The sequence below is a fragment of the Gopherus evgoodei genome, chromosome 9, assembly GCF_007399415.2.
Source record: "Gopherus evgoodei ecotype Sinaloan lineage chromosome 9, rGopEvg1_v1.p, whole genome shotgun sequence".
In the NCBI taxonomy this organism is placed as follows: domain Eukaryota; kingdom Metazoa; phylum Chordata; order Testudines; family Testudinidae; genus Gopherus; species Gopherus evgoodei.
Window position 1 is genome coordinate 108,064,984 of NC_044330.1, and position 14,461 is coordinate 108,079,444.

The 14,461-nt window shown below is 50.9% G+C and overlaps 1 protein-coding gene and 1 long non-coding RNA gene across 6 annotated transcripts in view; one reads left to right on the forward strand and one right to left on the reverse strand.

Moving 5' to 3' along the window:
- Positions 1-14,140, reverse strand: part of LOC115657521 (sestrin-3-like) — a 29,795-nt gene extending 15,655 nt beyond the window's left edge. For 2 of the 4 annotated variants that reach the window (XM_030575466.1, XM_030575467.1), the window contains exon 1: positions 2,606-2,808. In XM_030575466.1, the coding sequence (XP_030431326.1) occupies positions 2,606-2,671 (66 nt within the window). In that variant the 5' untranslated portion in view covers positions 2,672-2,808. Of the gene's footprint in view, positions 1-2,498; positions 2,513-2,605; positions 2,809-13,799 lie in introns of those variants that run through there. The other 2 variants (XM_030575468.1, XM_030575469.1) reach the window with 2 other exon arrangements.
- The window catches only part of LOC115657524, a 42,285-nt gene continuing 30,825 nt past the window's right edge, over positions 3,002-14,461 (forward strand). For both annotated transcript variants that reach the window (XR_004001994.1, XR_004001995.1), the window contains exon 1: positions 3,002-3,642. This is a non-coding gene — a long non-coding RNA (uncharacterized LOC115657524). The remainder of the gene's footprint in view (positions 3,643-14,461) is intronic.

Here is a 14,461-nt window from a genome sequence, read left to right on the forward strand (position 1 = left end):
CACTGCCCAGCAGCTCTCTGTACAGTGAGGAGCAGCAGTGCAAAATTACCCAGCTCCACACCACAAGGTGGGCCCTTCCCTCTCCACCTCCCAACCTCCCCTTTCTTAAGAGTATTTGTTAGCTCTGGCAGTGGCACAAAAGTCTTGGCTTTGGTGTATTTTTAGGCTGGTGACTATGCTATAGCCCCACTTCCCAGGCTCAGAGGCCATAATCCCAAGCACTGCACTTGCAGCTTGTCCCCTGAATTGCTGCCTTTAGTCCCTTCCCACTAGCTCCAGGGCTGAGCTCCCAAAACCAGATCTGAGTTCTGGCTCAGCCTAAAGCCAAGTGATGTCATTCTGTCAGCAGGAGAAGCAGCATGCGGAGCAGCACATGCTGCAGCAAACAGCTCTTGCTCACTTTCTATGGGTCTGTGCTTTCTGCTCCTCTGGCCTCAGCTCCTGACCCCCACTGGACTCAGACAAGTGCCCAGCCCGCCCTTGAGGGTTTGGAAGTCACTCAGAGCTATTCAGACACTCCCCACAAGTTCCCATTTGAAGAAGCCTGTGGAGCTGGGTACTGTACATTAATGAAACCTAAGTCAACTCATGTTCATCTTCCCAGGGTGTCACTTCCAAAAGCAGGCATAGGAAGCAAGGGCAAAAGGGCTTTGTTCTCTTCTCCCCACATCAGGTACACTGCCAGGAGTGGGGCACGCCCTGGCTGTGTAAAAGCCTGTAAGCTCTGTTCAGGTACTGCGGGCCTCTTGGGAGTGCACAACATGTCACAGCCCACTTCAGCAGGGGACCCAGCACAGGGGTGATGAGCGGTAAGTGACTGGCTGCAGAGTGCTCTTCCTGAGAGGAGACACTGAACCACCCAACACTGCATGTTGGGGCGGAGCGTGTCCTGCACCCACGGCTCCAGTGAGAATTCCACTGCCCAGGACTCCAGAAACCCCATGCCATACAGGTGGCTCTGGAGGCTCTCTTCTCCCCCCTTCTCTCCCTGGTTATTTGGTATCCCAAATTCCCAGACCATTAACCATTCATAGCAATTTCAGTCTACCAGTAGCTGCGGGCTCTCTAGAGAGCCTTTCCAGTGTCAGGGAGTAACTCTAGGAGACAGCCCCCTAGATGCCCAGGGTACTGGGGAGAAGGCTGACTGACAAGTAAGCAGGCAGGGAGGCGGAAGACACAGGACTCAAACTCACTGTGCCTGAGGCATCAGAGTCTGGCTCTAGACTATTGCAGTGCAGGGCCCGCTTGGTACCCATACAAACATTCAGCACAGGCACAGCCCCAGGATACAGCACACACCAGGGCTGCTGTCAGGGCTAGGAAACAGGGCAGGCTCCCTGGATCATGGCAAGTCCAGCCTGAGGCACTGGAGATCGGCGGGCGGGAACTCCAGGGAGCCAGGCACTGGGAGAGCTCCAGCGAGGCAGCCCTGCGTTAGGGCCAGTCCCCGGGACTCCCCTGGAGCAGCGGAGGGAAGCGAGCACGTCCCCCGCCTCTGCTCCTGCAAGAGCGCCCGGCCCGGCCCGGCCGCCCCATTGTCTCTCCAGCCGCAGCCCCGGCCGGCGCAGCGCCCCCGGCGGGCAGCAGGGGCAGTGCGGAAGGAAAGGAGAAAAACAACTTTGATTGGCAGTGATGGGGAGGACGAGGCATCAGCATCCCAGGACAAAGACCCTGCACAGCTCGGGAGATGCTCCTGCCCCGGCACCTGCCGGCGGGACTGGGCGGCTCGTGCGCCCGGCGCGGGCTCGCTGCGGAGTGTAGCCAAGCGTGCGGCCGAGGAAAGGTGCCTTGGGAGTGCGGGGCCAGGCGCCCGGGCAGCGTCCAGGCTCCGTCCCCAACTTTCCCAGGGGCACGGGGGCCGATTAGCGCGGCAGAAGGGGGCGGGGGCCACCGGAGGCCAGAAGGTCTACATGGCTCTGAGTGCAGCGCGATGGGGGGACCCCGAACTGGGACGACGCTCACCCGCGTCCCCACCTGGCCCTACAGCCGCTGGCACTGGTTTCCGCGGGGGGGTCACTGGGAGTACTGGAGCTCACCTGGCCCTGCAGCCTCTGGCACTGGTTTCCGCGGGGGGGGCACTGGGAGTACTGGAGCTCACCTGGCCCTGCAGCTTCTAGCACTGGTTTCCGCGGGGGGGGGGGCACTGGAGCTCACCTGGCCCTGCAGCCTCTGGCACTGGTTTCCGCGGGGGGGGGGGGGGCACTGGAGCACACCTGGCCCAGCAGCCACTGGCACTGGTTTCCGCGGGGGGGGGGGGCACTGGAGCTCACCTGGCCCTGCAGCCTCTGGCACTGGTTTCCGCGGGGGGGGGGGAGCACTGGAGCTCACCTGGCCCTGCAGCCTCTGGCACTGGTTTCCGCGGGGGGGGGGGAGCACTGGAGCTCACCTGGCCCTGCAGCCTCTGGCACTGGTTTCCGCGGGGGGGGACGACACTGGAGCTCACCTGGCCCTGCAGCCTCTGGCACTGGTTTCCGCGGGGGGGGGACACTGGAGCTCACCTGGCCCTGCAGCCACTGGCACTGGTTTCCGCGGGGGGGGCACTGGAGCTCACCTGGCCCTGCAGCCTCTGGCACTGGTTTCCGCGGGGGGGGGCACTGGAGCTCACCTGGCCCTGCAGCCGCTGGCACTGGTTTCCGCGGGGGTGCTCCGTGCTCGGGGGACACAGGATCATGGTTAGCAGCCTGATGGTACCGGCCAGCTCCAGCCGTTTGCCCAGGGAAACTGCAAGCCGGGTTAGAGCAAGGAGCTGGAGCCCGAAGGGGGCGTGCCCAGTGTACAAAGGCGACCAATCACTGTGGAAATGGGCGAGGACGCTATGACCTTTCAGCCAATCAGAGCCAAGGGGCTGGAGTTAGGCCGGGAGGGGGCGGTGGCTTGCAGGACCACGTGGACGAGGGTGGAAAGTTACCTGCCTGTCAAGTGGTGTATAGTCCCGCCCACTCTCGGGGAAAGGGGCGGGGCCTCGCGCTGTGGGCTGTTCTGCTGGTCGCACCCCGCAAAGGAGGCGGTGGCCTGAGCCTGCCGGCTGTGCTCTGGCGGCTGCTGCTTGCGGCCGGCTGGGCTCGGGCCAGTTCTCCTGCCACTTCGCGAAGGGAGGCGAGCCCTGGAGTTGCCGCAAGCGCTCCTGCTCCCACCCCCCTCCAGCAGCCTGGGGGCTCCGAGGGGTGGGGGCTGCAGCCTGGTGCCGGGAAGTCCCCTCTTGTTCCTGGCAGCAGCCAGACGGGCAGGAGCTGTGCATCAAAAGGCCACTTGCTAGCCCAGCAACTTCCAGATTGGCCTTGGTAGTGCCCCAGGGAAGGGCTGGGTGCTGCTCCCAGCTCCTGGTGCCATGCAGGAACAGCTGACATGGCCTCTTCTGGCTTGGCTCCTTTCTCCTGTTTCTCTCTGGTTTCTCTCCTTCAGGCAGTCAATTTTATTCTCCTTGTTTGTCTTTCTTGCAGATTCTCCTCACCCCCATCTTGATTATTCTGTTGGGCATTTAACTTCTCATTCCCTCCCCCTGCTCCCACACCGCAAAGGCTGAGTTAAGAGCTGCGGGAGCAACGAAGAGAACCTCAGCAGGCAGGCTGCTGGCTGGGTTGGCAGCCGGTCCATGTGCGCTGTGGTTACAGCCTGCTGCATTAGTGGCTGTACTCAGGGAAGGTGAGTGACTTCCTTCGAGTTACTTATAGATGTGGCAGCAGGTTTGCAATGTAGGAGGGAGAGTTTAGCTGGATTGGCATAGCTATCCCGTTAGTATGGATCTTCTCTGCTCTGTGCCCCCATGAACTATTGGCCCAGCCCCCACGATGAAAAACATTGTACGAGCAGAGGCTGATGTAAAAGATGGAGCCTCCAAGCACTGGGGTAGAAAGACCAGTAGCTCCTGCCCTTCCCTCAGCAGCTCGTGGCAAGAAGCTAGGCTTCTCAGCTGGACTTTGCCCCAGCCCTCACCAGTAGAGGCCCTAGCCGCCTCTTTCTGTTTCTGCCTCTGGCTAGTAGGTTCATTCCTTCATATGGCAGGTGTCTTCTCAAGACCTTACGCTAGTGTGACGTTATTGGTATAAACTGGGACCATATAGAACATGGGTTGCAATCAAGGTCCTGTAGTGGCACCAAATCCTAGGTAAAGGGGGTCATATAAGGTGTCTAAGACCAGGTTACGAATTACTGGTTATGATTATGCTGTCTGTATATCTGTATCATTTTGGTAGTTGAAGTTATGAATATTGGCTGTATGCTGTCTGTATTTCAAACTTGTGTTGTGTTACTGGGAAAGATCCCAGACAAGTTGGTGTCAGCTCTGTTTAGCCTGCTTGATGGCCCATTAAGGACCATCACCTACACAATTGTCCCATCGAGAGAAGGCAGTTACGCCCTGTGACTCAGCAGGGTGTGCAGAAACTGGCCCATGTGACTGCAAACTCCATTTTGCTGTAACTTTCCACAGCAGGAGCAAAGCAGTGTTCTTACACCTGGAAAAGCCTATATAAGGCGGAGGCCTCATCTCCATTTTGTCTTCAATCTTGCTTCTTACCTCTGGAGGGACTTTGCTACAAACTGAAGCTCTACACAAAGGACTGAGGACCCATTCCAGCTGGGGATGTTCTCCAGAGACTTGATTTGAACCTGCAGTTTACTCCATCACTGCTACAAGTCTGAACTAAGAACTTTGCCATTACTGTATGTAATTGATTCCATTTAACCAACTCTAGCTCTCATCTCTATCTTTTTCCCTTTATGAATAAACCTTTAGATTTTAGATTCTAAAGGATTGGCAACAGCGTGATTTGTGGGTAAGATCTAATGTGTATATTGACCTGGGTCTGGGGCTTGGTCCTTTGGGATCGAGAGAACCTTTTTCTTTTACTGGGGTGTTGGTTTTCATAACCATTCATCCCCAGGACGAGTGGGACTTGTGGGGATACTGGGAGACTGGAGTGTCTAAGGAAATTGCTTGTGTGACTTGTGGTTAGCCAGTGGGGTGAAACCGAAGTCATTTTTGTCTAGCTGGTTTGGTTTGCCTTAGAGGTGGAAAAACCCCAGCCTAGGGCTGTGACTGCCCTGTTTGAGCAATTGGTCCTGAATTGGCACTCTCAGTTGGGTCCCGCCAGAACCGCAATGTCACAGCTAGTCAGTAGAACGTAAGAACTGCCGTACTGGGTCAGACCAAAGGTCCATCCAGACCAGTATCCTGTCTACCGACAGCGGCCAATGCCAGGTGCCCCAGAGGGAGTGAACCTAACAGGCAATGATCAAGTGATCTCTCTCCTGCCATCCATCTCCACCCTCTGACAAACAGAGGCTAGGGACACCATTCCTTACCCAGCCTGGCTAATAGTCATTAATGGACTTAACCACCATGAATTTATCCAGTTCTCTTTTAAACCCTGTTATAGTCCCAGCCTTCACAACCTCCTCAGGTAAGGAGTTCTGCAAGTTGACTGTGTGCTGTGTGAAGAAGAACTTCCTTTTATTTGTTTTAAACCTGCTGCCCATTAATTTCATTTGGTGGCCCCTAGTTCTTGTATTATGGGAATAAGTAAATAACTTTTCCTTATCCACTTTCTCCACATCACTCATGAATTTATACACCTCTTTCATATCCCCCCTTGTCTCCTCTTTTCCAAGGTGAAAAGTCCCAGTCGTATTAATCTCTTCTCTTATGGGACCCATTCCAAACCCCTAATCATTTTAGTTGCCGTTCTCTGAACATTTTCTAGTGCCAGTATATCTTTTTTGAGATGAGGAGACCACATCTGTATGCAGTATTCGAGATGTGGGCATACCATCGATTTATATAAGGGCAATAATATATTCTCCGGCTTATTCTCTATCCTCTTTTTAATGATTCCTAACATCCTGTTTGCTTTTTTGACCGCCTCTGCGCACTGTATGGATGTCTTCAGAGAACTATCCACGATGACTTCAAGAGATTTTTCCTGATTTACTGTAGCTAAAATAGCCTCCATCATATTGTATGTATAGTTGGGTTTATTTTTTCCAATGTGTATTACTTTACATTTATCCACATTATATTTCATTTGCCATTTTGTTGCCCAATCACTTAGTTTTGTGAGATCTTTTTGAAGTTCGTCACAGTCTGCTTTGGTCTTAACTATCTTTAACAGGAGAGGGCTAGCTCAGTGGTTTGAGCATTGGCCTGCTAAACCCAGGATTGTGAGTTCAATCCTTGAGGGGGCCGTTTGGGGATTGGTCCTGCTTTAAGCAGGTAGTTGGACTAGATGATCTCCTGAGGTCCCTTCCAACCCTAATAATCTATGATTTTGTCTTGAGCAGTTTAGTATCATCTGCAAACTTTGCCACGTATCAGAGGGGTAGCCATGTTAGTCTGGATCTGTAAAAGCAGCAAAGAATCCTGTGGAACCTTATAGACTAACAGACATTTTGGAGCATGAGCTTTCGTGAGTGAATACCCACTTCATCAGATGCAGGTAGAGGAAATTTCCAGGGGCAGGTATATATATGCAGGCAAGCTAGAGATAATGAGGTTAGTTCAATCAGGGAGGATGAGGCCCTGTTCTAGCAGCTGAGGTGTGAAAACCCAGGGAGGAGAAACTGGTTTTGTAGTTGGCAAGCCATTCACAGTCTTTGTTTAATCCTGAGCTGATGGTGTCAAATTTGCAGATGAACTGAAGCTCAGCAGTTTCTCTTTGAAGTCTGGTCCTGAATTTTTTTGCTGCAGGATGGCCATCTTAAGGTCTGCTATAGTGTGGCCAGGGAGGTTGAAGTGTTCTCCTACAGGTTTCTGTATAATGCCTTTCCTAATATCTGATTTGTGTCCATTTATCCTTTTCCGTAGAGACTGTCCAGTTTGGCCGATGTACATAGCAGAGGGGCATTGCTGGCATATGATGGCGTATATTACATTGGTGGACATGCAGGTGAATGAACTGGTGATGGTGTGGCTGATCTGGTTAGGTCCTGTGATGGTGTCGCTGGTGTAGATATGTGGGCAGAGTTGACATCGAGGTTTGTTGCATGGATTGATTCCTGAGCTAGAGTTACTATGGTGTGGTGTGCAGTTACTGGTGAGAATATGTTTCAGGTTGGCAAGTTGTCTGTGGGCGAGGACTGGCCTGCCACCCAAGGCCTGTGAAAGTGTGGGATCGTTGTCCAGGATGGGTTGTAGATCCCTGATGATGCGTTGGACGGGTTTTAGCTGGGGACTGTATGTGATGGCCAGTGGAGTCCTGTTGGTTTCTTTCTTGGATTTGTCTTGCAGAAGGAGGCTTCTGGGTACACGTCTGGCTCTGTTGATCTGTTTCCTTATTTCCTCGTGCGGGTATTGTAGTTTTGAGAATGCTTGGTGGAAATTTTGTAGGTGTTGGTCCCTGTCTGAGGGGTTAGAGCAGATGCGATTGTACCTCAGTGCTTGGCTGTAGACAATGGATCGTGTGATGTGCTCGGGATGGAAGCTGGAGGCATGAAGGTAGGCATAGCGGTCGGTAGGTTTTCGGTATAGGGTGGTGGCAAAGCAACCATCACTTATTTGCACCGTGGTGTCTAGGAAGTGGACCTCCTGTGTAGATTGGGCCAGGCTGAGGTTGATGGTGGGGTGGAAGCTATTGAAATCGTGGTGGAATTTTTCCAGAGTCTCCTTCCCATGGGTCCAGATGATGAAGATGTCATCAATGTAGCGTAGGTAGAGGAGGGGCGTGAATGGACGAGAGCCGAGGAAGCGTTGTTCCAGGTCGGCCATAAAAATATTGGCATATTGTGGGGCCATGCGGGTGCCCATAGCGGTGCCACTGATCTGGAGATATATATTGTCATCAAATTTGAAATAGTTGTGTGTGAGGATAAAGGCACAGAGCTTAGCAGCCAGTTGTGCTGTGGCATCATCAGGGATACTGTTCCTGACAGCTTGTATTCCATCTGTGTGTGGGATGTTCGTGTAGAGAGCCTCTACGTCTATGGTGGCTAGGATGATGTTTTCTGGAAGTTCACCAATGCATTGTAGTTTCCTCAGGAAGTCAGTGGTGTCACGGAGATAGCTGGGAGTGCTGGTGGCATAGGGTCTGAGTAGAGAGTCCACATATCCAGACAGTCCTTCAGTGAGAGTGCCAATGCCCGAGATGATGGGGCGTCCAGGATTTCCTGGTTTGTGGATCTTGGATAGTAGATAGAATAACCCTGGTCGGGGCTCTAAGGGTATGTTGATTTGTTCCGGTGTTAGTGTAGGAAGTGTCCTGAGCAGATGCTGCAGTTTCTTAGTGTATTCCTCAGTGGGATCTGAGGGAAGTGGCCTGTAGAATTTGGTATTGGAGAGTTGTCTGGCAGCCTCCTTTTGGTAGTCAGACCTGTTCATGATGACAACAGCGCCTCCTTTATCAGCCTCTTTGATGATAATGTCAGGGTGGTTTCTGAGGCTGTGCATGGCATTGCGTTCCGCACGACTTAGGTTATGAGGCAAGCGATGTTGTTTTTCCACAATTTCTGCCTGTGCACGTCGCCGGAGGCATTCAATGTATAGGTCCAGACTGTCATTTCGACCCTCAGGAGGAGTCCATGTGGAGTTCTTCTTATGCTGTTGGTGGGAGGGTACCTGTGTATCAATGCGCTGTTCAGTGTTGTCCTGAAAGTATTCTTTGAGTCGGAGACGGCGAAAGTAGGCTTCCAGATCGCCGCAGAACTGTATCATGTTGGTGGGGGTGGCAGGGCAGAAAGAGAGTCCCCGAGATAGGACAGACTTTTCTTCTGAGCTGAGTGTGTAGCTGGATAGATTGATGATATTGCTAGGTAGGTTGGGGGTACCACGGTTGTGGCCCCATGAGGCAGGTAGGAGTTTAGACAGCTTACAGTCCTTTTTCCTTTGCAGAGAGGTGAAGTGAGTAATGTAGATCTCCTGCCTTATTTTAGTGAAGTCTGTTTGTATGGAAGTTTGGTTATTAAACTTTGCCACCTCACTTTTTACCCCTTTCTTCAGATCATTTATGAAGAAGTTGAATAGGATTGGTCCTAGGACAGACCCTTGGGGAACACCACTAGTTACCCCTCTCCATTCTGAGAATTTACCATTAATTCCTACCCTTTGTTCCCTGTCTTTTAACCAGTTCTCAATCCATGAAAGGACCTTCCCTTTTATCCCATGACAACTGAATTTACATAAGAGCCTTTGGTGAAGGGCCTTGTTAAAGGCTTTCTGGAAATCTAAGTACACTATGTCCACTGGATCCCCCTTGTCCACATGTTTGATGACCCCTTTAAGAGCTCCAATAGATTAGTAAGACATGATTTCCCTTTACAGAAACCATGTTGACTTTTGCCCAGCAATGTATGTTCTTCTATGTGTCTGACAATTTTATTCTTTACTTTTGTTTCAACTAATTTGCCTGGTACTGACCTTAGATTTACTGGTCTGTAATTGCCAGGATCACCTCTAGAGCCCTTTTTAAATATTGGTGTTACATTAGCTAACTTCCAGTCATTGGGTACAGAAGCTGATTTAAAGGACAGGTTACAAACCTTAGTTAATAGTTCCGCAACTTCACATTTGAGTTCTCTCAGAACTCTTGGGTGAATGCCCTCCGGTCCTGATGACTTGTTAATGTTGAGTTTATCAATTAATTCCAAAACCTCCTCTAGTGACACTTCAATCTGTGACAGTTCCTCAGATTTGTCACCTACAAAAGCTGGCTCAGGTTTGGGAATCTCCCTAACATCCTCAGCCGTGAAGACTGAAGCAAAGAATTCGTTTAGTTTCTCCACAATGACTTTATCATCTTTAAGCGCTCCTTTTGTATCTTGATCATCTGGGGCCCCTCTGGTTGTTTAGCAGGCTTCCTGCTTCTGATGTTCTTAAAAAACATTTTATTACCTTTTGAGTTTTTGGCTAGCCATTCTTCAAACTCCTCTTTGGCTTTTCTTATTACATTTTTACACTTAGTTTGGCAGTGTTTATGCTCCTTTCTATTTGCCTCACTAGGATTTGACTTCCACTTTTTAAAAGCTGCCTTTTTATCTCTCACTGCTTCTTTTACATGGTTGTTAAGCCACAGTGTCTCTTTTTTAGATCTTGTACTGTGATTCTTAATTTGGGGTATACATTGAAGTTGGGCCTCTATTATGGTGTCTTTAAAAAGCGCCCATGCAGCTTGCAGGGATTTCACTTTAGTCACTACACCTTTTAATTTCTGTTTAACTAACCCCCTCATATTTGCATAGTTCCCCTTTTTGAAATTAAATGCCACAGCGCTGGGCTGTTGAGATGTTCTTCTCACCACAGGGATGTTGAATGCTATTATATTATGGTCACTATTTCCAAGCGATCCTGTTATTACCTCTTGGACCAGTTCCTGTGCTCCACTCAAGACTAAATCAAGAGTTGGCTTTTCCCTTGTGGATTCCCGTACCAGCTGCTCCATGAAGCAGTCATTTAAAGTATCGAGAAATTTTGGCTCTGCATTTCGTCCTGAGGTGACATGTTCCCAGTCAATTCGGGGATAATTGAAATCCCCCACTATTACTGGGTTCTTAATTTTGATAGCCTCTCTAATTTCCCTTAGCATTTCATCATCACTATCACCATCCTGTCAGGTGGTTGATAATAGATCCCTAATGTTATATTCTTATTAGAGCATGAAATCACTATCCATAGAGATTCTATGGAACATGTGGATTCACTTAAGATTTTTACTTCATTTGATTCTACATTTTCTTTGACATGTAGTGCCACTCCCCCCGCCCCACAACCTGTTCTGTCCTTCCGATATATTTTGTACCCCAGAATGATTGCGTCCCATTGATTGTCCTCAGTCCACCAGGTTTCTGTAATGCCTATTATATCAATGTCCTCCTTTATCACAAGGCACTCTAGTTCACCCATCTCATTATTTAGACGAGTAATAAGCTGTATTATTAAGCACCCCTTGTCCGTGGCATCTAAGAGGAAACAACTAAGAAAAAATGGTCTTGCTTTGAGATTAGACCGTGTGTGTGTGTGTGTGTGTGTGTGTGTGTGTGTGTGTGTGTGTCTCGAGTTCAGAATGTACACTCCTGGGGTTCAGAATGTACACTCCTGGGGTCAGGCATGAGGTGTTCCGCTAGGTCTAGGACCTTTCAGAGGACTTGGGAGGGCATCAAACAAACATAACCAAACAAATCATGTTTCTCCTCTGTAAAATTGGGACAATAATATTTCCTTCCACAACAGAGTGAGGACTCATTAGCTAATGTTGTCAAGGATTCTGAATATTTAAGCCCTATACAGAAGACAAATTTATTGTTGATTTTATATCTCTCCAGGAGTATCTTCACCAAGCACTGAAATGCAGTTAGCTGTGGTGGAAAGAGACAGCTGTGTAGCAGTCACAGCAATACCTCTCAACTTGCCAAGGTCCAAATGCAGGACACAGTGTGTGAGGAAGGCCCAAATCAAGGGAGACCACATGGTCTCTGGGAAAGCTTCAAGGGGAATGTGCTAGAGGAGTGTGCTGAAGTACAGAAAAGGGGGTGTGGAACCCTTATATTTGAATGCTTATGACAGAAACGAAAGGGGAGACGCCTGCAGGAGGAATAGCAGCAGATTTACTGTGGAATAGCCTTTGTTTAAACGTTCTTCCTACTATTCAAACACTGTGGGCAGTATTTTATACTAGTTGCCCCGTGCTCAGTGTGCATTAAGTGTTCGTTTTACTCAGAGAGCCTATGGACACAGGATTGTTACCATCCATTTCTCTGGGCTTTGCGTACAACAGCCCTGAGGCTTACCTGTGTGTGCTGCTTTCTGAACAGGCAGAACTCTGGCCTGAGTTTCAGCACAGAGGAAAGCCGAGGTGCAGGGGAGTGCCGAGTTAGTCAGTGTTGTCTGAGCATCCCCTACTCGCCCCTACATTTGTGCCCCCAAGGTGGGGAGACTGTGTCCTCTCAGGGGACCTAAGGCTGGTGGAACCATTCCCTGTGGTGAAAAGCGGAGGGGCCAGGCATAAGAGTCAGCCATGAAGCAATGAAAACCAGATCTTGGGCTTTTTGTGAGGCCAGGGCAGGAAGGGCTGAATGCAGCATGCCAGGGCTCACGGCTCCTTGCACCTCAGGACTAGCAATGTGAGAAGCCAAGAGCCCCCCAAGCCCCACCTTGCCTGGCTCCCTCTGTGGGTTTTCTGTCCTCCTTGATGTGAAGTGACCCTATGTCAATGTCCGTGTTTTGCCCCCTGTGCTGGAATTTGTCCCTTCGCCGCAGCAGCAGCGGGAATTCATTCCCAGGCAGCTGGTGGCCAGCGTGCCATTCACAGAGCACATGGCTCACTGTGCAGGCAGGGGGCAGAATGGAGACTCTGGCAGGAGGCTACAGCTGCCTTTGGGCGGCCAGCTCTATCAGTGACATGCAGTCTGGGGGCGTTTCACTCATTGCCATGCCATCTAAGCTAATACACCTGAATATTCTGGGACAGACACACGTGAATCCTGCCCGCACCAGGTTAAAGAGCAGTCGCGCTCTGGGCAGGACCGTCCATCACTACAGCTCTCTTTGTGCTTGTAGTGCAACTGGACCATTTAGCCCTGTTTGTCCCATACTCGTGCTAGGACTGGGGATATCCCTTACAGCTCATAGCAGTGGCTAATACTGTGCTGCCTGGCAGTGCTATTCAGGGCCAGATCTGGCCCTAGCATTGTGGGGCCAGGGCAGTCCCTGGGACTTGCTCCTGGGCCCTTATTCTGTGGGTGCAGCGTGACATTCCTGGACAGCTGTTGTGCTACCAGGCTGCGTGGCCGTCAGCCTGCAGCCACATCCCAAGTGCTTCCCGCTCACTCTCCCGCTGGCTGAGGCTAGGGTTGAACTAGTCACCTGAGCTGCACCTTGGCTACTGATCAGCTGGTTCTTGTCCAGTTAACAAGAGCCGATCCTCCTCCCAGCCTGTTAGAAGAAGAGACCGTGATCTGTTGACTGGAGCAGCTGGGAGCTTGCCAGTGGGCAGAGCTGCTGTTCCCCTGCAGCAGGCCTGATTCTCCTCAGCGCATCCCCTTTCTGGGCCACGTACCTGAGTGCAAAGCGAACGTGGCCCACTCTCAGTTTCAATACCAGCCTTACGGCCCTGGGCCCAGGTCTAGAATCACAGAATATCCGGGTTGGAAGGGACCTCAGGCGGTATCTAGTCCAACCCCCTGTTCAAAGCAGGACCAATTCCCAAGTAAATCATCCCAGCCAGGGCTTTGTCAAGCCGGGCCTTAAAAACCTCTAAGGAAGGAGATTCTACCACCTCCCTAGGGAACCCATTCCAGTGCTTCACCACCCTGCTAGTGAAATAGTGTTTCCTAATATCCAACCTAAACCTCCCCCACTGCAACTTGAGACTATTGCTCCTTGTTCTGTGATCAGGTACCACTGAGAACAGTCTAGATCCCTCATCTTCGGAACCCCCCTTCAGGTAGTTGAAAGCAGCTATCAAATCCCCCCTCATTCTTCTCTTCTGCAGACTAAACAATCCCAGTTCCCTCAGCCTCTCCTCATAAGTCAGGTGCTCCAGCCCCCTAATCATTTTTCAGAGGGGTAGCCATGCTAGTCTGGATCTGTAAAAGCAGCAAAGGGTCCTGTGGCACCTTATAGACTAACAGACATTTTGGAGCATGAGCTTTCGTGGGTGAATATCCACTTCTTCGGATGCATGTAGTGGAACTTTCCATGGGCAGGTATATATATGCAAGCAAGAAGCAGGCTAGTGATAACGAGGTTAGTTCAGTCGGGCAGGATCAGGCCCTCTTCTAGCAGTTGAGGTCTAATAATTTTTTGTTGCCCTCCGCTGAACTCTGCTAGAATAGCTGTGCACTCCTGCTCCCTGTGCTCCTGCTTCATTCCTTACCTTGTCTCCTGGGAGATGAGGCTGACACTAAGGCATCCGTGAGCTCCTCTGTACCCCTGCTCCATTCCCTATTGGGCTGTTACTCAGGACGTGCATTATCACCTTAATGGCGCGCTAGGGAGCCCCCAGTCCTGAGACTCCACTGCCGCACAGTGCCTCCATGGCCAGTCAGTCTGAAACTTGGGCTAGCAGTGAAAGTGCAGCCCTGCTGCTAGCGGTTTTGCAGACATGGCTCCTGCTGGGGTGAGTAACAGCTGACTTCCTCCTGTCTCTAGCATTGGCTGTTGGGCTGACAACAGGAAGCTGAGTCATCAGATCAGCTGCAATTGGTGCTTGGTTTTTATTTTATTCTCCTGGCAGCCAAAAGAAGCTATGGTTTTCTCGACACTTGTTCTGTGGGTACAGGGATGTCCATGGTGGAAGGCCTGATGGGGAGGACAGGAGGAGAAGTGAGTCGTGTAAATCTGACATGTCCATGGGTCCTTTCCCTTGTTCCACACTCTTGCGAAAAGGTGAGACGTGCTGGGTGGCACCTTTGGGGACTAGCTCCCCTCACTGGCTAGGCCTCAGTTACCGCACATGGTATCCGGAGGAGATGGGCTAGGACAGGGCACCTATAGTGACTGAAGCAGTGTCTTTAGACTCAGACTGTAAGGTCAGAA